Consider the following 22,372-nt stretch of genomic DNA (forward strand, 5'->3'; position numbering starts at 1 on the left):
TCGATGATGATGATGGCTATAAATGATGATGGTTACAGATGGTTGTCGTCGTCGTCGTCGTCAATGATGATGATGATGATGATGACAATGAAGGGAATGGTAATGAATGAATGAATGAATGAATAAAGTAATGAATGAATGAAGGAATAATGAAGAAAGAGTCGGGTCATTGTTTGTTGTTGTCGTCATTGTCATTGTTGGAAAGAAAGAAGGGAGGGAGGGAGGGAGGGAGGGAGGGAGGAAGGAAGGAAGGAAGGAAGGAAGATCATAATCACCTCCAAACTAAAAATCCTGCTTTTTCGCCAACAGTGAGAACTCAAACCTTGAGATGGCCTGACACCACCCGCAGGTCAATAGTCTCTATTTTAACCTGAATAACACCTCCGTGGTTACTCACTACAGGAGTGGGCTGGCTATTTACAGACATTTGACATTTCCTAGATAGTGACAGAACCACGTTGGGTTCTTTTCCACTCCGGAGAATCTCTGTTAAATAACTCTTGAAGGGCATTTCTGTCGGGCACCGGTCTGTAGGGGCAAACAGCGGTGTTCCTAAAGGGCCAGCCACCACCCCCCTTTTTGACTGAAATGGGTGCAAAATCAGACCTGTCCTGTTTCGTTTCTGAGGTGCACGGCCACCTTTCCATGGGAGCCAGGTTTGCTCACTTGATTTATCCATTTCCCATTGGATAGCCCAACTTAATTTTTATTTTTATTTTATTTTCCTCTTTGGTTAAGTTTGGCTCCTACGTCTACATCGTGGCTTTGTCGTCGTCTTGTTCTGTGCCGTCAAGCAAGCTCCAAACGAGCGCTCTCCAAAAAGTCCCGTCCTCCACAGCCCCTGCGCAGGTCTTGCAAACTCAACCCTGTGGCTTCCTTGAGGGAGCTGGTCCATCTCGTATTGAGTCTTCCTCTTTTCCTGCTGCCTTCCACCTTCCCCAGCACGATGGCCTTTTTCCAGAGAATCCTGCCTTGTCAGGATGTGCCCAACGTAGGACAGCCTCAGATCCCACATTTTCCCCTCCAGGGAGAGTTCAGGCTTGATTTGACCGAGGATCCACTCGTTCATCTTTCTGTCCCTCCATGGTCTCTGCAAAGCTCTCCTCCAGAACCATATTTCTGAATTAATCATTCCCCCCCCCCCCCCGTCAACCTTCTTGGCTATCCAACTTTCATATCCTCTTTCTCTCTTATCTCCTATGAATGCTTAAAACAACAACAACAACACAATATTCCTATATTCTTTGACCCCCGATACATGGCTTGAATTAACTCTATGGGGCGTAGGCACCAGAAATTAACAAAAAAGCAAATTAAAGACATATCCCAGGCAGCACTTAAAATACTTATTTACCGTTTTAAATATCATATTTGTTTTACATTTGCACAGTTCCTGTCGTTAGCTTTTCAAATACTGTCTTTTAATTATGCAAGCCACTTGGGGTCCTTCTTAAGAAGAAAGGCGGGGTAAACATATTTTAGATAAATAAAATAATGAATGAATGAATTATACTTGTGTCACAAACACAAAATGGAGTCTCGGGGCATTTTTAAGGGCAACATAATGATCTTGAGAACGGCTGCCTATTGCTTCTGCTAGTATTTTAGGACTCTAGTCTTTTTGTTGGTTTTTTCTTAGAACAGATACCATTTAATTGCATAAAAGGGACTATCTTGGTTTCCCCCCCCCCTTCAAAGTAAAAGGAAAGTTTTAATTAAGCCCAGACAAATAACAAACAATAGGGGTGGGGGTTGTAAACTAAGAGATTCACCAACATAATTCTCAATATATATCCTTGGGGTCGTAAGCAGAGGCAGAACTGCAGCCTTTTATAGAGCGGCGAAGCTGATCAATAGGTGTTTTTAGTGTCGTGCTGAAATAATGTCCATATTTTCCCCAATAAAGGGGGCCTGTTTTTCAGATTTAGAACCTCAGAAAGGTCAGATTTAAGTTTTTCTTTCTCCATCCTCGTGGCTGGAAACTCCTGGAACGAAATAACGCCCAAAATCTCTGATGGACGCAGGAGGTCCTGCCAGAAGCTTTAGACGATTCATCGACCCGTTCACATCGGCAAAGCCAGTCCGGCGGAGCGGCTCGCGTTGACACCCAACTGGCGAGACCCGAGTTCAAATCCCTGGAACTGACCCAGTGACCTTGGGACGGACACTTAATTTTTTTAAAAAAAAATCTAAATTATAACTTTGCTGGGGGTATTGCTGTTTATGTCTAAACCAGCCGTGCTCAACTGTTTTTTTTTCCCCCTCCAGCCCACAGCCATAAACACAATATGAAAGAAATATAAGCCAAGTCAAGATTGTATATGTTGCAGAATCAACCTTATGGGGTGGCATATGAAGGATTGTGTCCAAATTGTGGCCTCATTCAAATGTGCCAGCCCCGCAGTTGAGAATGGCCACTCTAAGCTCTTCTGCAAGAAGCGAGGATTAAAAATCCCAATAAAATACTCATTCAGAGCAGATCTTGGCCTTTCGCAGGACATACATTAAGAGCTTCAACGGACGTTAATTGGACTTCGATAGGAAGTTGAAGAAAAGTTATATTCCTTTTTGTTTCTTTGTTTGATAAACAAATTGCCAACATGACGTTCACAAATCAAAACTTTCAGATCCAAGACATGACATGCTTTTTGACCCGCACCCCGCATCTTTTTACCTGCTTCCCGAACGGCGAGGAGAGCCACAGCGGTCCAGAAAACCCACTTCATCGTGCAGATGTTGGGCGGTGTTGCCGAAGGGACAGGTCCGAGGCGAGGAAAGGAGAAATCAAGGTTGCAGATGCTTTGAAAGGCAGTGTGTCCAGCACGCGCGAGAGGTTTAGCTTCTCCTCTGCTTTGCTCGCTCGCTCAGCCCGGCCCACAACCCACAAAACACATCCTTCCCTGCATTGAGGGCCTTCCAACACTTTAGTTCAAGATAGCCAATCCACTCGACAACCCGAAGTTCCTCTTTCTTCACCTCGCTTGAAAGAAACCGGGTATTCGAGAGCCCGGCGAGGGCTGGATGGAGGAGAACAGATGTGTAAATGAAGTTTTGGGGTGCATGGGAAACTCATGGTTTCAGGAAACCCATGCTCCCCGTTCGGCCTTGGTAAGCTCTCCACGGCTGACCAGGATCCCAAATGAACGGGTGAATCAGCTTCTGTCCACCTTATCCCTGGCTCAAGTGTAATAATAATCACATGCTGTCAAGTCAATTTTGAGTCATGGTGACCTTTTCCAGGGAGAAAATACTCAGAAGTGTTTTTTCCCGTTTCCTTCTTCTGGGGCCAATCCTGGGACAGCGCAGCTTGCCCAAGGCTACCCGGGCTGGCTCTGCTTCACAGGAGGCCCAGTGGGGATTCGAACTCCCAACCAGAGGTATGAGCTGCCAACCACTTCCAAGTTAAAGAAGGACAAGTTCCTAGTCCCTATGGCTGTCTTAAAGACAAGGCTTTACTGAAATGGGTGGAGAGAGATCGATCAGGAAGGGGCCGGAATTCGGGATGTAGGGAAAGGATCAACGAATCAGAGCCGGACTGAATGTTGGGGTCGGATTTATTTTAATTAGTATTTACGGAGGAAGCATGGAAAGACTGTTTATTAAAAGGAGGAGCATCCCATTTCATCCTACAGGTTGTCCAGTCCTGTTGTTGAGCCAAATCGTTCAGTGCGACGTCATAATAGAAAGTTTATCAGAAAGTTTATTGGATCTTTTGCTTTAAATTTTAACTTATCAATTGGTTACTTTAACACAGTTTTAATTTGCATCATTATCATCATGGGCCAAGTCAATTCTGACTCGTGGCTGCTCTTCCCTTCCTCTAGGGGCAGCCTTGGGACTGTGCAGCTTGCCCAAAGGCTCCCCAGGCTGGCTCTTCTCTCGGGAGGCCCCGCGGGGGATTCGAACTCCCAACCTCAAGAGTCCTAAACCACTGAGCTCTCACAATATCCACCCAACAAAACACGCAGGCCACGGCGTTTGTCCGAAGCAAACTTTTAATATATTTAGTCCCATGTAGATTCTGGAACTCCCAGTTGACATAACAAGCGCTGCTACGAGATATTGCAAAATCGGAAATAAAAAGTCACCGGGGAGGGAGGGAATCAATATTCATGCTTGAACCTTCCTTGTAGGATCTATACGCCTTCCGATTGCATTTTTTTTTTTTTGCAAGAACATGAAAGAAAACAAACCAACCCACAGCCGTGTACGCGAAACATCCATTCTTGATATCCGATCTGTTCACTGGCCACTTCTAGTCCATGGCTTCCAGGCACGACTGGGCAGCAAGAGAAAAGTGGGAATTCTCCTCTCCCAAAGGAAGGAATTTCCCCCCGATTATACTTTCGTTGGCTTCTCTGGCCGCTTGTCCGCGGATGAAACCCTGAAGGGCTCAAAGACAAATCGTGCTCGGAGCCACAAAAACCACATCGCTTCCTATAGAGAGGCACGCTTCAGAGAACTTGCAGCCAAGCAGAAAAATTATACCGTATATATTTCCCCTAAGCATCACTAAAGGCGTTTTGTTTTGAATGAAAGGGAACCAGGCTAAACAGATAATGCAGGATCCTCCCAAGGATACGGCTTGAAAGATTTAATTCGACAAACTGCTGAAGGCGGGAAAGAGCAACTTCAATGATGTTCGTTTGTTTTATCTGCAGGGTTGTGTGTGTTTTGTTTTTTGCACAAAAGAGAACAAATCCAAATAAAGAACCCAAACAAAACCCTCAGTTTGTTCTTGTAGACATCACCACCTTAGCTTTTCTTACTTTTCCAAATGGGCTGTTTGAGCCTCTGTTCTATCAAATGCGTGGGAGTGAATTTAAACCACAAAATATCATTTTAGGTGCCCTTTGATTGGCCTTTGGCAAAAGGCACCCGGATTCATGCTGAATAGATCCGAGCCTCTCTTTTGCTGGAAGCCAAGCACTGTCAAGACTGCTGCAAATGCTCTTCTAGGTAGGGATGAGAGACAAACCTTGTACCCGAACCCATGGCAGCTTAGTGGTGGATAGCACTGGGTTAAATGGACCAAGTTCCATTCTGTATCCTTTCATTGGCATCTGTGGTTTCACTTATCATTTAAAAATATTAAAAGGAAAAAAATATGTATTTTCACGGTGTATTTACCAAATACTTTGCATTCCTGGCCTCTGGCTCCCTCTAGTGGCCAGTTCTGGTAAAACCATTATGAAAATGCTTTTTCCTGGATTTATTTTGCCATGCTATGTATAGTGTTTACTATTATCTGCAGGTTTCAGCATCTGCTGGGGGCTGGCAACCAATCCGTTGCAGATATGTGGGTCCTACTGTGCTTATATGTTAGAAGCATACTGTCACCACTTAAGAGTAGTTTTAATTTCTGTTGCTGTGTATGCCCCAACGAGGTATGGAACAATAAGCATCTTCTTCTGAGCCATACCCTTGTTCCATCCAGTGCTGATCGCATGCACCGACAGTAACTGTTGCAGGAACAAGGAGGGGCCTGAATGTGGCTAAAGTCAGAGGCGAAGAATTCAGAAACGTTTGTGTGCAAAACATGTACGCTGCCGATGAACTACGGTCTGTTTATTTTAAAAGCAAAGCAAGGTCCCAGTCCACATGGTTAGGGACAAAGGGTTCATTTTAAATAGGGACCTTGGAAGCTGCATGACAGCGCATCGGATCCGTGGCCCAATTTTCCCCCAACAGATTTTCTTAGCTTAGTTTAGGAAGGCTTGGGGTGGATTCTAGTGATTTCTACACCTAGAGCAACTGCAATTCCTGCTCAGCCGCAGTTCCTACACGAAGAAAAGGAGACCCTCAAAAATTACAGGTGGTCAGCTTCTGAGTCCTCCCCCCCCCCAGTTGCTCCCCCTGCATTGGAGGAGACTAAATAGATTTTCGGCTCAGCTTCAACCTCCCCCCCCCATCGCCTCAGACGGACTCCTTCCAGGGGGCTTTTAAAACATGGAGGCGGCGCTGGCAGAGGGAGCACATAAGAACATCAGAAGAGCCCGGCTGGATCAGGCCAAGGGCCCATCGAGTCCAGCTTCCTGTATCTCACAAGTGGCCCTACCCGATGCCTCTGGGAGCACGTGAGACCACGAGATCTCTGTCTCATGATCCCCCTCCCCGGCATCTGGCTTATGGAGGTCCCTTCCTTCTGAGCCTGGAGATTACACATCCCTAATGTATGGAGATGATTTTGGGGGGGGATCTGCAAGAAATGGGTGCCAGCGCGCGCCCCCCACCGACCCCCTGCAAAAGGAGAGGCAGTTGTTCCGAAAGACAGAGAAAGAGAGAGAGAGAAAGGAGGGCTAAAGGCAAGTTCAAATGACACCTAGGGCTGTGAAGACAGAAAGCGGGGGGGGGGGGAGAGACCCATGAGCAAAGGCACCTTCACCAGAGGAAGCAGTGGGAGCCGCAGGCGAGAGACGGCTGAGAAGCCAGCCCCGGTGACAAAATCCGCATACACACGTACATATATATATTTATATCGATGTGCGCAGGTCGCTTCCATCCGACAGGTTTGCAAAGTGGGTTTTCTCCCCCTCTTTTAATCTTAGGCAAGCCCTGCCCTACACGGCAGGGCAACACAAGACTGTACAGACACACAGGAAGAAAGAGAAGGGACGGCAGGCGGGCCTCCGGAAGAGGAAGGGGACGCGGCCTCGGGTCCCAATCCCGGCTCTGACACGGCCCCGCCGCTTATCTGTCCACCTCGCCAAAGACAATATCCTGAGTGCCTGAAGAAGAAACAGAGAGAGAGGGGTTAGCTTGCCAAGATTTTGTTTCGAGAAAATCATGTATTTCTTCTCTCCGTTTCTTTTACCTTGAGGAAATGGAAATAAGGGAGATATTGAGAGCGCGGACAGGCCTTTTCCCGATGTGGCGCCCTCCAGATGGGACGGACTACGATGCCTATTCCCATCCATGATTTCACTGGTACAGTGGTGCCTTGCTTGACGATTACCTCATTAGATGAGGAAATTGCTTGATGATTAATTTTTGCGATTGCTATTGTGATCGCTAAATGATGATTCAATGGGTTTTTCCGTTTTACGATGATCAGTTGGTTCCCTGCTTCGCGAACTGAACTTTAGCTTAATGACGATCAAAAACAGCTGATTGTCGGGTTTCATAATGGCTGCCCGCTGTGCAAAATGCCTCCCCGCTGAGCTTTAGGACGGATTCCTCGCATTACAGGCACTGGAAAATGGCCGCCCTATGGAGGATCTTCGCTGGACGCTGAAGTATTTAACCCATTGGAACGCATTGAAACGGTTTTCAATGCATTTCAATGGGCTTTTTCGTTTCGCTTGACAAAGATTTCACTTAACAGCGATTTGAACGGAACAAATTATCCTCGTCAAACAAGGCACCACTGTAGCTGACAGCTCTTATGGAAATCCCAGGCCATTCCCTCTACCTGCTGCAGCATCCGGTTGATGGTCTACGTCCCGCGGGTTGAGAATTAATCTATGAACGCACAACGGGTCCGAGGCCTTTGAGACTGAGAGTCCGAGGCTCCCAAAAAGGAGCCAAAAGCCAAGAAATAAAGCCAGTCTTACCTATGATGGCCACCACATCGGCCAGCATGTGACCTTTGGACATCTTATCCAAGCCAGCCTGGAGAAGAAGATCGGGAAGAAGCCGGGAGGAAAGGGAGAAGAGATTTGCATATTAATTTTTTTTTTTGTTAGAGACAACGTTGACACAAAGCAGCAGGGAAAAGGATCAGGAGAAGGAAGGGGCGACCCAGCATGGGATCAAGATGGGTTTTGCAGGATGGCTTCCATTTAGAACTAGAGATGGGCACAGATCAGTTCATGCCAGTTCGTAAAGGCAGCTGCAGATATATTAGGAATGGTTACTACAGACATTCAGAACTATCGAATTTGGATCTATTCGGAACTATCAAAAAATGGCACCATTTTGGGTGAATCCCGAATATTTCCAAATTTGTACGAATTTGCTTTATTTGCAAATTTGCGCCTCCTCGCCGGGCGCTGCCTTCTGTGTCATGGGAATAGCGCCTCTGTTGCTGTGTCTGACAAGCCAATGCTAGAGTTTTGCAGCAAAAGGGCTGGAAAACGCTTGGGGAGGGAGAAATTTCCCACAGTGTTTTAAAACTGTTGCTATTACTCATGCTTCCTTCCGGGCAAGGCGAGTCCCCCCCCCCCAGCGCAATGCAGAAGAGAAGCTACAGGCTTGGCGGCATGGACGCTTCCTTCCTCCGTAGGGGTTTCTCTCTTCATGCTGCCCAGTTTGGGGTGTGTGGAAATGTGCCCTCCTTACACTCTACCACATGTCCCCCCTCCATATCCCGCTTTCATGTTTCAGCTGCAGTTGGGGTGCACGCCTAGGGAGATCAGCGGGTGCTTTGCGGGACTTAGAAAAATAGCTTTCTGGACTTCTGTGTTCCAGGAATTGGCATGCTTGTTTTTTAAAAAAAGGAACCACAGCTTTTGGCACAGCAAACAGAAATTGAAATTAAAAGTTTTAGAAGAGGCAGCTGTGCTAAGCGTGTGCAAGGGTATCGGGTGAAATCAAAAAGGAAAAAAAAAACGCAATTAAAAAGGCCAAAAACATGTGGCACCTTCAAGACGATTATATTCTAACGTGAGCTTCCGTGGATCAAGTCCACTTCGTCAGATGTATGGAAAAAAATTGAAATACAGAATTCCCAAGTAAAACATTCTGAATGTCTTTTTATTCACCATGTCTGATAAAGTGGACGCGATCCACGAAAGCTCACGTTAAAATATAACTGTCTTGAAGGTGCTGCATGTTTTGGTTTTTTTGCCTTTTTAATTGTGTTCTTCTTTTCTTTTGGATTTTGCCCACTGTGAAAGTGAAGTAGCTCTCGTTGTGTCTGTCTGTAAGAGTTGGCTCCTGCAAACCTCAGCTCTTCTCTCAGGTGTACTTCCATATGACACTTTACATTCTTCTCTTTATCATTTGGAAGAGGGAGACCCGTTGGGCTTCACCAAACCTTCTGAATCTGGCTCCCCCTGAGCCAGATTCAGCCCGGAAACTGGTCTTCCCACATTCCCCCATGCCTGTCGGCCAACGAAGGACAGTAGTACAGTGGACCCTTGACTTACAGATGGCTTGACTTACAGACTTTTTGAGTTACAGACTTCTCTGGCCACAAAATTTAGGTTTGACTTGCAGACTGAGATTTGACTTACAGACCAGAAAAAAACCAAAATGGAACAAAAACGGCCTGTTACGGGATTAATCGGTTTTCAATGCACTGTAGGTCAATGGAGACTTGACCTACAGACTTTTTGACTTGAGAACCGCCTTCCAATACGGATTAAGTTCTCAAGTCAAGACCCCACTGTATGATGTGAGCACAGAGGGATGACAGAATTGCTAGACGGGCCGCCCCGGGTGGGTTGCTCCTTTAAGGCTCTCCGGGAAGGGGTGGATCCTGGGAAGCAAGGTATCTGGCCAGGATGGGGATCAAGGGCTGCACTGATAAACCAGGTCTGGGTTAAGACAGAGAAGTACATCTGTCTTCCCAGAGAAGTACATCTGTCTTCCCAGAGAAGTACATCTGTCTTCCCAGAGAAGTACATCTGTCTTCCCAGAGAAGTACATCTGTCTTCCTGGTTTCTGGAGTTACATTTGCATTGCACTTGGAAAAGTTACTTTTCTACATCATAAGTCTTGGAATCCCACCAGCCTGCATGGTTATTTGCTATCCCGGCTGAGGGATTTTGGGATCTGTAGTCCAGAAAAGAACTCTCCTCGGTCTGTCTTTGCGCCAGGCATACCCTCAGAGGAGCCGGGTTTTTCACTTACCAGATGGGCAAAGCCCGGAGCCTTAATCTTGCAGCGGTAAGGCCGGCTGCTGCCGTCCGACACGAGGTAAACGCCAAACTCTCCCTGCGGCATAAGAAGGCAGAGTAAAGACCAGAGTTTTCACACCTCAACCGGTGGGAGGCAAGTGCTAAGTACATGGCATACGACAGCCACAACTGCAGTCATAAAGGGTCGTGCTACGGCAGAGATTCAGAGAGGCTGGCGGGCAACCAGCCACGACGCAGAAACATCCATTCAAGACAGGGGTGGCTAGCATTCCATGAACCCCGGGACACCCTTGGCATCTCTTCCTAAACTTTCATGGGGGCAAAAAAAGGCTAGAGTTTCACTGATCCAAAGGTCCCTATTTTAGAGATCTGGAGAGGGTGGATTTGATGCAAATCAAGTAATAAGCAAACACATTCCACCTTTCTTTGGTTGTATGTTGCTTGACAGTAATTTGTGGGCTCCGTGCCAATGAACAAATACTTTTTTTTAAAGAAGGAAGGCTAGTAAATGCTGCTGTTGTTAGCTGCTGGGAATCTGCAGGAGAAGCTCTTTGATGACATACTGCTTACATAACCGGTCACGCAATCGGTACTTCCCCAAACAGCTGCCGCTGTTTCAGCAACTGCTGCTCTGTGATTTGACCACACAACAAGCAACCGTTTTTACACAGATTGATACCTTCGGTGCCTCGATGGCTGTGTACGTCGCTCCTGGGGGAACCTGGTAGCCTTCCGTGTACAGCTTGAAGTGGTGGATCAGGGCTTCCATAGACGTCTAGCAAAGAATGAGATGGGGGGGGGGAAAGCCACACTGTAGAATTCAGGCGTTGTCCCTGTCGTGGTTCACCACAAGAGGGAGCCATCCTCCAGGGTGGGCTGAAATCTTACTTACCTTCATCTCTGCTCTTTTTGGGGGCGAGATCTTGGCATCGTCCACCTTGATCTCTCCCTCGGGCATCTTGTTGAGGGCCTGCACGATGATGCGGAGAGACTGGCGCATCTCCTCCACGCGGCAGAGGTACCTGGCAGGAGGAAGGGCAGGATCACAGTCGATTCCGGGACGCAGGGCAGGCAAAGAGCGGAGGAACCAAGGAGATCAAAAGGCGTCAAGCCACCCACAAAGCCTTGAACGGTGCCGTCTCCTGGATTTTCTCACTTAGATCCGTGGCAGGTTGTAAGCACAGCTTGAGAATTGCTCCCCCCCCAACACTTCCAAACTACAATTCCCAGAATGCTTGAACTGCCGCGTCCCCTTGTTTAGTTGCTTATTTAGATGCCGCCCATCGAGCCAATGGTCATCCTGGCCGGATCACAAGCAAGAGCACAAAGACAAGACAACCCTCCCCCCCAAAAAACCATTAAACTAATGAAATTAAACTCAAAATAATGAGTAAACCAAGTTAAAAACAGTGGCTATAAAATAAAAGGTCGGTGAAGTCAATCTGCGGTGTTGGAGGAGGCTCTTGAGAGTCCCCTGGACTGCAAGGAGATCAAATCTATCCATTCTGAAGGAAATCAACCCTGAGTGCTCACTGGAAGGACAGATCCTGAAGCTGAGGCGCCAATACTTTGGCCATCTCATGAGAAGAGAAGACTCCCTGGAAAAGACCTTAATGTTGGGAAAGTGTGAAGACAAGAGGAGAAGGGGCCGACAGAGGATGAGATGGCTGGACAGGGTCATCGAAGCTGCCCACATGACTTTGACCCAACTCTGGGAGGCAGTGGAAGACAGGAGGGCCCGGTGTGCTCTGGTCCATGGGGGTCACGAAGAGTCGGACATGACATAACGACTAAACAACTACAAAGTGAACAAGTTCTTAAGCTGGCAGGTTTTGAAAAGCCTCGGAGAGGAGAGGTGTTTTTAAAAGGTTCATAAAACATGCGAAGGAGGGGGTCGGATGAATTTCCGGTGGCAGATTGTTCCAGAGGCAGGGTGCAACCGCTGAGAAGGTTGGGTTTCTTGTCATCTCCCTTCTGGGGCTCCCTATAGGGGTTATTGCCTCAGCTGTCCAGCCTGGGAAAAACGGGTCGGACAGGCGGTCTGTGCCAGGAGCAGCCGTTCTGCCATGTCACGAAGTCAAGCTGACTGGGGCTATTTTCTTTTAAAGAACTAATTACAAACAGGAACATTGTGAAGTTTACTGATATGAGAGCACCACCGCTCCTGCTAAAACCAGATCTGGGGGAGGAAAATGAGAACAGCCACCGAGCCACTCCTTACCCAAAGCCTCCGCAGGGGAAAGCGAGGGCAGCTTCTTTCCCACGGCAAGCGGGGTTTGTCCAATAAGACAAGCCAAAATCTTTGGGGCCCTGAGCACACCCCCATAAGGGTGCGTTGAGTCTGGGAGACCGGAAGTAAATCCAGCCCTTAGCATAGAATAAGCAAGGAAAAGGAGAAAGCATGGAGACAGCCAGGAAGGACCTCACAGGATAGGGAGCCTGTGTTTCTTGGTCAAGAACCCTCATGGGAGGGCTAAGATGAGCTTAGTGAAGTTCTCCTCACCTGTCGTAGCAATCTCCCCGCGATCCGATGGGGACGTCAAATTCCACCTGGTCGTAGACGTCGTAAGGCTGGGTTTTACGGAGATCCCACTTGATCCCGGATCCTCGAAGCATCACTCCACTGCAAAGGTAAAAAAAATACAGGGAAAGAAAAGTGAACTCCTGGAATGGGTCCAAAATCACATTATTATTCCACCTGCCAGTGAAGAGCTTCGGCTCCATCCTACAGCCACAGCCCAGGCTAAATCGCGCTTCTCCCAAACTGAGGGTCTCCTGTAGGCTTCCAGCTACATCCCTCTATCATCCATGACCGGAGAAGCTGGCTGGGATTGATGGGAATTGTCACGGTAACAAATTAGAAGAACTTCCTTTTGGCAGAGGTGGGTGCTGATGGAAACCTGGTTCCTTCGTCATCATCTTAGAACGGCAGAGCTGGAAGGGACCCTGCGGATCATCACGTCCAGCCCCTGTCAAGGAGGCCCCGTGGGGAGATTCGAACTCGCAACATCTGGCTACACAGGCAGAGACCTAACTCACTGAGCTAGCCAGAGGGCAGTAGATCTGATCCATCTTTCGCATGGAAATATCATCATCATCATGTGCTCTCAGGTCAATTCTGAATTATGGTGAGCCCTTTCAGGTTTTTCCAGGTAAGGAGTACTCAAAAGTGCTTTACCCTTCCCTTCCACTAGGGGCGCTGTGGGACAGTGCAGCTTGACCAAGGCTACCCAGGCTGGCTCTTCTCCCAGAAGGCCCAGTGGCGGAAATCGAACTCCCAACCATTGGCTCTGCAGCTACTAAGCTCTCTAGCAGTTCTTAAACACGCTTTCTAGTTCTTAAATATTCAAAATGCTTCGAAGCCTTTAAAAAAAGGCTATCCGACGTATTAAGCCTGCGTGAGCGTGCCATGTTTTTAAACAAAAAAAAAATGTTCAAAAGAAGCGTGTCCTACTCGGACGCATCCTGAGAAGGCAGGATTCTCTGGAGAAGACCATCGGGCTGAGACAGGTAGAAAGCAGCAGGGAAAGAGGAAGACCCCAATGTGAGCTGGACGGACTCCCTAAAGGAAGCCCCAGGCTTGATTTGCAAGAGCTGAGCAGTGGGTGTGGAGGACAGCAATTTTTGGAGGGCACTGTAAGTCGGAGGCGATGTGCCAGCACGGGAAAATAACAGGGACATTTAGTCTAAGATACAGCCTGCCCGCCCCTCACCTGGGGACGTACATGTGAACGGGTTTCCTACCTAAACCCATAGTTGAGGGCGTCCTCTGAGGAGATGACTCCAATATCAACTGTGCGCTTCTTCCAGATCCGGTTGTTGGTGAGCAACTGGAGCAAGAAGAGAGGACAGAACGGGCTGAGCTTTGCACGATTCTGGGAGAAGTTCAGTTTCCCCGGTGCCAGGTCAGTTGATCCTTAAAAGCCAGGTGGTGGCGGTGGCACAGGGGAGGAACGGACCGGCTAGGGGGTCGGGAAAGCCTGTGGAGATCCCAGGGAAACATCCCCAGGAGAGCCAGCTGGCTGGCCCACGGCCTGGGGGGTGAGATCCTCACCTCTTCCACCTCGTCAATCCGCGCGGAAAAGTTCTTTGTGAACTCGTATATATCATCCATTAGCCCCAAAGGCATGTCCTGGGTGAAAAGACAGAGAAAAAAGGCCAAATTAGGAACAGAGAATTCCCCACTATGAGGACTGTGGAACCATCTTCTTTCCCGGGGGACGGATTTCCCGGGATCAAGAGATGGAAACGACACACCACAAACCGGGAGCCAAGCGACAGGGCGAAGATCTTGGCCCGACTAGAGGATTTTGAAACGCGGCTTTGCCATAATTACATTTCATGTGCTAGAGAGCTGTCTGTACGAACATTTTCTTCCTGCTCTAAAGGAACCAGGGGAAGAGGAAGCTTTGAGCTGGTGGGGCAGGATGTTAACGGCGGTTCTGCCTTAGGTGGCAAAAAGCTTTGGGTCACCCTGGCTGAGTCCAATTCCTGGGCTAAATCACCGACAAGGGCTCGTACAGAACGTTCCCGATACTGCCGGTATGTCTTTCTTCTCTTTCTCCGGCATGGAATGACAAGAGGAGGGTCTGCCCAACGGCCGAAGGATTTTTTTTCCCTATAAAGTGGGGCCCCTGGCCTAGTTTGAAGCTCATCTGGACAGGATCCTCGTGGCGCAGCGAGTAAAGGGCAGTCCCGCCATCAAGCTCACCACCCACGTTTGATCCCAACGTGCTCAGGTAGCCGGCCCGAGGTGGACTCAAACTTCTTCTGAGGTCGGTCCATGGAGTACCCAGCGGGCCAGGGGCGGGGAGGTGACGTGTAGCCGGCATAATTAAATCATAAATCACCCAGAGAGAGAGAGAGAGTTTTAAGCACAATGGGATATATTCACCATGCCTTGCTTTTTATTTTGAGTTGTTGTGGCTAAATCTGAAGGGCCTCATTCAGACTGGTGCCTGGGTACCTAGAAGGCATGGCTGTTCCCAAATCAACCTGCCCCTTTGCTCATCCTCCTTTGTGGGTTTCTTCGGTAAATTGGGACTGGGACCCCACCCACGGTGTAGGGGGCTTTCCAGATGAGGTTATGGGGAAAAAACCTTGTATTTTTGGTGCTTATGCAGAACTAGGCATAGATTATAAGCTCTCAGCCAGCGTCCAACTCCTTCTTGAAACTCAGAAGCATCAGCACCAAGAAAACCTCCCTTCTTTAGACTACCATTCCCATCAGCCCCTAGAGCATCCAAAAGATCACTTTTTGAAGCTTCAACCTTCCTCCCGTCCACTCCCCCTCCTGGCATCCTGGCTTGCGGAGTCCCATCATCCACAGCCAGCCGGATCCCACCTCTGTCTGGTCCAAAGAAAGCCAGCTTTTCCTCACCTGGTGCACCCCTCCTGGACGGATATAAGCAGCATGCATCCGGGCCCCGGAAACCCGCTCGTAGAATTCAAACATCTGCAGCGAGACGACAAAAAAAGGGAGGTCCTTTCAGTGCCATGCAGAGGAGTCCAGAAGCATGGGGACCACCACGGAGAAGGCCCTGCTTCTTGTCCAGACCCATAGAATGCCTCTGAATGATGGATCGGGGGGAGCTGCCTCGTGTGCCTCTCACCCACCCGCAATTCACTCCGATTCTGGTTTGGAACCAGAATGGAAAACTACGGCTTGGAACCTCGATACCTGGCAGAATGCGTCCTTCCAATAAAATCTGGCTGTCGTATATAATCTTCCCAGACTGAGCAGGTAGGACTGTTAACCCCGAGAGAAAGCGCAGAAAGAGACCAAAAACACAGCCTTCTCGGCGGTCGCTCCTCATCTTTGGAAAAAGCTCCCGCCCAAAATTTGCCTGGCGCCTTCAGTGGGAATTTCCAAACCATCATTGAATGCATGGCTTTTAAGGCAGGCCTTTCCAGCGTTTACACCTTCTTAACACAGTGGTTTATAGACAGATTACCGTATTTTTCAGTGTATAAGACTATACTTTTGTCTAAAATCTTTAGCCTAAAAATTGAGGGTCATCTTATACACTGAAGTTCGTTGATGGGAAAACAAAAATAAGTGGAGGGGAAAGCAGGGATCAAAGCGATCCTGCAGGGCTTTGATCCCTTTCCCCCTCCACTTGCTAAGCCCCATTTATTTTTCTTAATTTTGGATTAGAAAAGTGGGGGGCGTCTTATACACAGAAAAATTCGGTATCTATACCCCTGCTAGCTACGTAATGCTCTAATTTCTTATTCTCATTTTGAAGATGGAAATGCAAAATTCCACCCTGGTGGGGGCTTTTTCAGATGTCTCCAGGCTGACCAGACGTTACCCTACCTTTTCTCTCTCCTCAAACATCCAGAAGAAGGGCGTCATAGCCCCAACGTCCAAGGCATGGGTAGTGACGGCCATGATGTGGTTCAGGAGACGCGTGATTTCGGAAAAGAGAACTGCCAAGGAAGCAGGGAGAGGGCTCAGCCATGGCAAGACAGAGAAACAGAAGAGCGCACAGGGATAAGAACAACGGGACACACTTAAGTTTTAAAAACTGGGTTTTTACAATTTAAATCATGAAAACAAAATCTAATTTTTTAAAATCGTGATTTAAATGAAATTCTCTCCAACTCCCTTCGCCGCGCATTTCGCCAGAGTCGTGAGTTACAGCCACTGCTTCTCGGCCCACGAAAAAGCTGTTCACCCACCTCGGATCCACTGAGCTCTCAAGGGTGGGCGGATGTTAAGCAGCTTCTCCACTGCTAAGGAGTAGGCCTGTTCATTGCACATCATGGAGACGTAATCCAGCCGGTCAAAATAGGGCAGGGCCTGAGGCAAAAGGGAGAGGTGAACAGGGACGGATCCACACCCAAGCGCCCTCTGGGGACGTTGCAAAGTTTAAGCAGAAAGACATTCTTATGGGGCTTAACAGCTCTGAGTGTAATGATTTTTGGAAACCTCCAATAAACAACACACAGCACTACTGGGCAAAAACTTTAAAAAACTGTGACAGATTGGCTGAAATCCTGTTGCTTAGTGTAGTACTCAGAAAAAGGCCGAGACTCGGAAGGACAGAGGTGAAGGAATTAGAAAAGATTGTCACATGTAAGGATGTGTCCCTGGAGATCAAGACCCTCCATGCTCTTGTATTTCCAATCACCACACACGGGTGTGAAAGCGGGACAGCAGAGAAAGCGGACCAGTGGAAAAATGGGTTCGTTTGACATGCGGTGCCTGAGGAGAGCTTTGGAGAGACCCAGGACTGCTAGAAAGACGAACTCTTGGGTCCTCGACCAAATCAAGTGTGAATGATCTCTGGAGGCAAACAGGTTGAAGCCGAGGCTGTCCTGCTTCGGGCACATCCCGAGAAGGCAAGATTCTCTGGAAAAGATCATCAGGCCAGGAAAAGTTGAAGACAGCAGGCAAAGAGGAAGGCCCAAGATGAGATGGACAGACTGCCTAAAGGAAGCCACAGGCTTGGATTTGCAGGAGCTGAGCCGGGCTATCGAGGACAAGACATTCTGGAGAGGGCTCCTTCATAGAGTCTATATGAGCAACAGGATCTCAGCCATTGGGACACGTGGAAAGCTGACTCTCCAAACGCTTCCTGATTCAATAGGCCTACTCTAGCTCAGCCGGCTATCCTAAGCAACAGGATCTCGGACATTATATTAAGGTGTATTTAGTTGTTCAGGGGATTGACTGCTCCCAGATCCTAATCTCGCGGCGAAATCAGACCGACTCTCTTATTTCCAGAAAACAAATCCAGCAGGGCTTAACCTGGAGGTAGGTCTTGTACTCTATCAGTTTCTCCGTGCCCCGGTGAAGGAGGCCGATGTGTGGGTCACACTTGGTCACGTTTTCCCCGTCCAGCTCCATCACCAAGCGCAAGACGCCGTGAGCGGCCGGATGCTGAGGCCCGAAGTTCATGGTCAGGTTGGAAACTTTTTGTTCCTTCGGAGGATCGATATCTGTCGAGGCCAGAAGAGAACAGCTGAGACAAACAGCTTGTAAGGAGAGCATACATGCAGGCGCGTGGGGGGAAAGTATAGAGGGCAAAGACAAAAGGTGCACAGATATTTATTTTATTTTATTTCAAATAGATCTATCCCGCTTTTCTCCTTAAAAAGAAGCCAAAGTGATGGGCATCGTTACAAAGACGATGTTTAAAAGCTTTAAAAAGTAGATATACAAATATTTAGGAAGACTTCAACAAGTATTACAGTAATAAAATTGATACTAAAACACCTTTACAACAACCGAGCACAATAAACCACTTGAAAAACCCATTCAGGGCAGCCAGTTGTTAAGGGAAAGCTTGTCTGAAGAGGAAGGTCTTGACCTGCTTGCGGCAGGAGAGTAAAGATGGCGCCAACCTGACCTCCAGTGGCAGGGGGTTCCAGAGTCTAAAGGAGCAGCCACCGAGAAGGTCCTCTCCTGGGTCCCCCACCAAGGGCACCTGTGGAGGTGGCGAGTTCGAGATAGAGGCTTCCCGGAGGATCTTAGCATTTGGGCAGGGTCCTAAAGGGAGACACGGTCGTTGAGATCGCTTGGAACCCCAGCCGTTTCGGGTTTTATAGGTTTGAAGCAGCCCTTTGCATGGTGCCCGTTAACGGATCGGCACCCAGTGTACAGGTTTGTCTTTTATTTTTGGACTAAAGCTGGAATTTGGGGAGTTGCTCCCGAAAAAATACAAACCTGCATGCTTCTAGTTCAGTGGTCCCTGGACTACGACTCCCAGAAGCCTTTTCACCACTAGCTGTGCTGGCCAGGATTTCTGGAACTTGGAGTCCAAGAACCATCTGGGGACCCAACGTTGGGCACCACTGTTCTTGTGACATCTGTGCTGCCTTTTCGGACATCTTTCCTCAGCATCTCTCATGGTCCCACCCCTTTGGGAGGAACAAGGCTGAGGAAGGGATTAAGAACAAGAGACAACCTTCTCTTGTACAGTGGTGCCTCACTAGACGATGATAATCCGTTCCACTGAAATCGCTGTTTAGCGAAATCATTGTCTAGCAAAAAGCATTTCCCCATTGGAATGCACTGAAACCTTTTTAATGCGTTCCAATGGGGAAGAATCGTCGTTGTCTAGCGAAGATCGGCCACATTTGTATAACACTAGAGGCTACTTTCTCTCCTAAAGGGCCTGTTTCTCATCCATAAATACTGTCCTTCTGGAAGCCGGCAAAGACCTTTCTCTTCAGGCAAGCTTTCCCTCTGTGACTGGTGGCCAGAATGGGGTTTTTAATGGAGGGTTTGGCCTTACTGTTTTGAATCTGCCTTTGGTGTTGCTTTTGTTCACCATTTTTAATGGGAGATTAGTTTGATCTTTTTTAGTATTTTTATACTTCAGTCGTTTTAGCTTTAAATACAGTCTTTTAATGATAGAAGCCACCTTGGGGGTCCTTTTCAAGGCGGGGCGAAAATATTTAAAACAAGCAAATAATAAAACGTCCATAGTCTTTAAAAGATGGTTACGCTGATTGCAGCAAGAGTCCAAAACACCGAGAAGGTGGAAGACTGCTCTAAACCACTACAACGCTTTCCAAAACGTAACATCACATCGTCCATAGTTGGTGCTTTTGGCACAGGGCTATGCAAACCAGCGTTTGAAGGTCGTTTCAAGACGAGAACTCACCATGCCAGGGCGGTGGGACCCACTTTGCTGTCTCTTTCGAAGGGTACATGACAGCGCCCGAGTACTGCTCGACAAAGTCGACATCCGGTTGCCACTGTTTTCCTCTGAAATAAGGAAGGGGGGAGGAATTCAGATCTGCAATATAGCGGTGCCTCGCTTAACGGCAATAATCCGTTCCAGGAAAATCGCCGCTAAGCAAAAACATTGTATAGCGAAAATAAAAAGCCCATTGAAACGCATTGAAAACCTTTCAATGCATTCCAATGGGCTTAAAACTCACTGTCCAGCGAAGATCTTCCATACGGCGGCCATTTTCGCTGCCTGTATAGTGAGGAATCCGTCCCTAAACACAGCGGGGAGCCATTTTATTTACCCAGTGGCTATTTTGAAACTGCCTATCAACTGTTGAAAAATCATTTTGCGAAGAATCAATTCTTGAAGCAGGGAACCGATCATTGCAAAGCAAAATTCTCCAATTTAGGCCACCGTTTTGCGATCGCAAAAAGATCGTTGTAAAGCGGATTCATCATAATGCGGGGCAATCGTAAAGCGAGGCACCACTGTAAACTGAATAGTGAGAACACCAAGTGTCATTCTGGAGCCCATACAGACCACAAGCTACCTTGAGCCACCATAGGTCGCCTCATTGGGAAAAAGGCAGGCTATAAATAAAACAAACAACTAAGATAAAACAAATAAACCAGTCCACGTTTCACAGCAAAGCACCGGGTCTTTCGGGACATCTGCATAGAAACAGGGCCGCCTTGAAAAGCAAACCCTTTTAAGAGAAGTTCAACAGGTAGAGCCTCATTCATCACTCAAAAGTCTCCACAGTGGGAAACGCTGCTGGGTGAACAACCGTATTGAGAGGAAGAAAGCCTAACTTGACGGCTCCCTCAGCCTTTGTTTTTCCAAAAACGGCACTACAGTTTCCAGACGCCTTTGCCCCTGGCCAGGTGGGCAAAAGCATCAGGGATCCAGAGACCAAAAGATCAAGAGGGATAAAGGTTTGTCAAGCCGTGTTCAAATCTTAGATTCTAAAGCAGGGGTGTCCAACCTTTCACCTTCCCTGGGCCACATTATAAGATGAAAATTTGGTTTGGGCCGCACATAAATTTGGTTTGGGCCGCATGGGGGGGGCAGCCCTAGCAATCCTCCGCAGCCCTGCTCCAAGCGCGCTTACCGGCAGCTGCGATCTCAGACAGCAGAGGCTGCCAGCTTTGATTCCGGTGGCTTTATGGGGCCAGGAGGGGGTCCAATTATTGATGGAGACGGTGCAATGCAGTCACGCAGCCCCCCTCTCCCCTCCCTTCTGCTCCTTCCTTCCTCCCCTCTCTCCTCCCCACCGTTGTGATGTGCCCCAGCCACATTCCGGCCGCAAGCACCGGCAGTGTAACTTGAAACTTTGGAATTTCTTTAAAAATAAAAAGTTGCACTGGGCCGCATTATGAGCCGACCTGGGCCGCATGCGGCCCTCGGGCCGCAGGTTGGACAAGCCTGTTCTAAAGCAAACATCCCCTACGACAAAATATATTTAATTTTGTTTTTTTTAAAAAGGAGAGAGAACAGCACAATCGAGTAAGTATCTATAGTATTACAGTAGTGACAGAAAGAGAGCAGGATTTTCCTTGGGTGTGTTTTATGCTGTCAAATCAGAACCAACTTATAGCGACCCTAATAAGGCTTCCAAGGTGAGGAAGATATTTAAAGTTTTATCCATTCAGTGAGTTTCCATGGTTCAGTGGGGATTCGAACCCAGGTCTCCAGAGTCCTAGTCATTTTCCCCGCTACACCACACTGGAGATTGCAGCTAGCATGCTGGTGCAATATATGTGTTTATCATTTCAGAATAAAGTAAGAAGCTGACACTTTAAAACAAATACTTCCTGCCCCTGCAGGAACTGGTGTTTTTTTTGGGGGGGGGGGAAGCAAAGCAAAAACAGAAGTAAAGAAGAGTCTTTCTTATAAGCTTGCAGATTTATTGCAATGAAATCTCTTACAGGCTAGGCTAGAGACCCCTTTTCAGCTGCAGAAAATGTTATCCTCCGTCAGCAACTGCGTATAACGCATCGACAGAAGGCGATCAACTAAATTTTGTAAATCGCCCTGAGTCGCGTTTCACTAAATCAGGATGGTCTGTAAGCTCTATAAATAAATAAACAAACAAGTAAATAAATCAGCAAACAAACTAATGCTGACTGTCAGGACCGTTTACAGCAACAGCTGCTGGTGCCGTAAACACATCAAAAGGGCCAAAGCCTCTTGTAGCTCTTTAATGATTAAGTACTACATATAATGTAATTTTTACAAAAAATATTAAAACTTCTTTGCACTGCCCTCAGCCTTCTCAAAGCCATCATCCTCTCTGGAAGGATACAGTGAATGAAGGTAAAGGGTAGTGAGAAAAGGGGATGGAATACAGGTTGGGTAGAGAAAAAGCAGGCATAGAATTTAGACCATTATTATTATTATTACTTTTATTACTTTCATCATCATCATCCCACTTTTCTCCCCTAGTCGGCATCATGCAATTAAAATTAAAGGGGGGGGGGACAAATAGATTAAAATGTCAAGGCACGGTAAAAGAGTATTTTAAAATGTATGCCTTTTAAGAGACTTTCCCTTGGGGGGGGTGTTAGTAACCATGGGGCTGTCAAGAGGACTAGGATCTTGACATTGCTCCCAAAAATCACTCAGGAGTGGGAGAGAAGGTACCAGGCACGGAGAACAGGGACGAGAGAGAAAATAAATATACGTTTCCAACTTGGTGCAAGGGAGGCGGGGGAGGGACGTTACCTGGCGGGCGCTGCCCCCAGCGCCATGCCCTGCATCCAGGATGACCCTGAAGGCGCCCTCAACCTCCACAGGCACCTGAGCGCCGCCATCTTCCCTAGAGCCGCAGCGCTGGCCAAGAATGATCCCATATGCGCATGCTCGCCTTTCTCTTAAGGG

The 22,372-nt window shown here is 47.8% G+C and overlaps 2 protein-coding genes across 2 annotated transcripts in view; both read right to left on the bottom strand.

Annotated features, from left to right (window-relative positions):
* FCER1G (Fc epsilon receptor Ig) overlaps window positions 1-3,197 on the bottom strand; it is a 13,115-nt gene extending 9,918 nt beyond the window's left edge. The window contains exon 1 of the mRNA XM_020797390.3: window positions 2,675-3,197. Coding sequence (XP_020653049.2) covers window positions 2,675-2,726 — 52 coding nt within the window. The 5' untranslated portion in view covers window positions 2,727-3,197. The remainder of the gene's footprint in view (window positions 1-2,674) is intronic.
* A 2,345-nt stretch (window positions 3,198-5,542) lies between these two features.
* NDUFS2 (NADH:ubiquinone oxidoreductase core subunit S2) lies at window positions 5,543-22,372 on the bottom strand. Its single transcript, XM_020797362.3, has 14 exons — window positions 22,217-22,372; window positions 19,421-19,524; window positions 17,560-17,750; window positions 16,488-16,608; window positions 16,123-16,235; window positions 15,184-15,258; window positions 13,858-13,935; window positions 13,548-13,633; window positions 12,307-12,426; window positions 10,696-10,825; window positions 10,483-10,578; window positions 9,796-9,879; window positions 7,554-7,611; window positions 5,543-6,728 (listed from the first exon to the last, which is right to left on the bottom strand). Exons 1-14 carry the CDS (start codon window positions 22,342-22,344, stop codon window positions 6,691-6,693), a joined length of 1,422 nt encoding a protein of 473 aa, XP_020653021.3. The 5' UTR covers window positions 22,345-22,372; the 3' UTR covers window positions 5,543-6,690.

Source organism: Pogona vitticeps, chromosome 15 (genome assembly GCF_051106095.1).
Source record: "Pogona vitticeps strain Pit_001003342236 chromosome 15, PviZW2.1, whole genome shotgun sequence".
NCBI lineage: Eukaryota > Metazoa > Chordata > Lepidosauria > Squamata > Agamidae > Pogona > Pogona vitticeps.

What these genes read in the sequence shown, in the direction of transcription:
- NDUFS2 (XM_020797362.3), bottom strand. Translation starts at nt 22,344, where the DNA reads ATGGGATCATTCTTGGCCAGCGCTGCGGCTCTAGGGAAGATGGCGGCG. An exon ending in GGATTGACGAGGTGGAAGAG is followed by an intron (nt 13,634 to 13,857) that starts GTGAGGATCTCA and finishes TTCTTGCTCCAG; the next exon opens with TTGCTCACCAACAACCGGAT. An exon ending in CGGGGAGATTGCTACGACAG is followed by an intron (nt 10,826 to 12,306) that starts GTGAGGAGAACT and finishes TCCTCCTGCCAG; the next exon opens with GTACCTCTGCCGCGTGGAGG.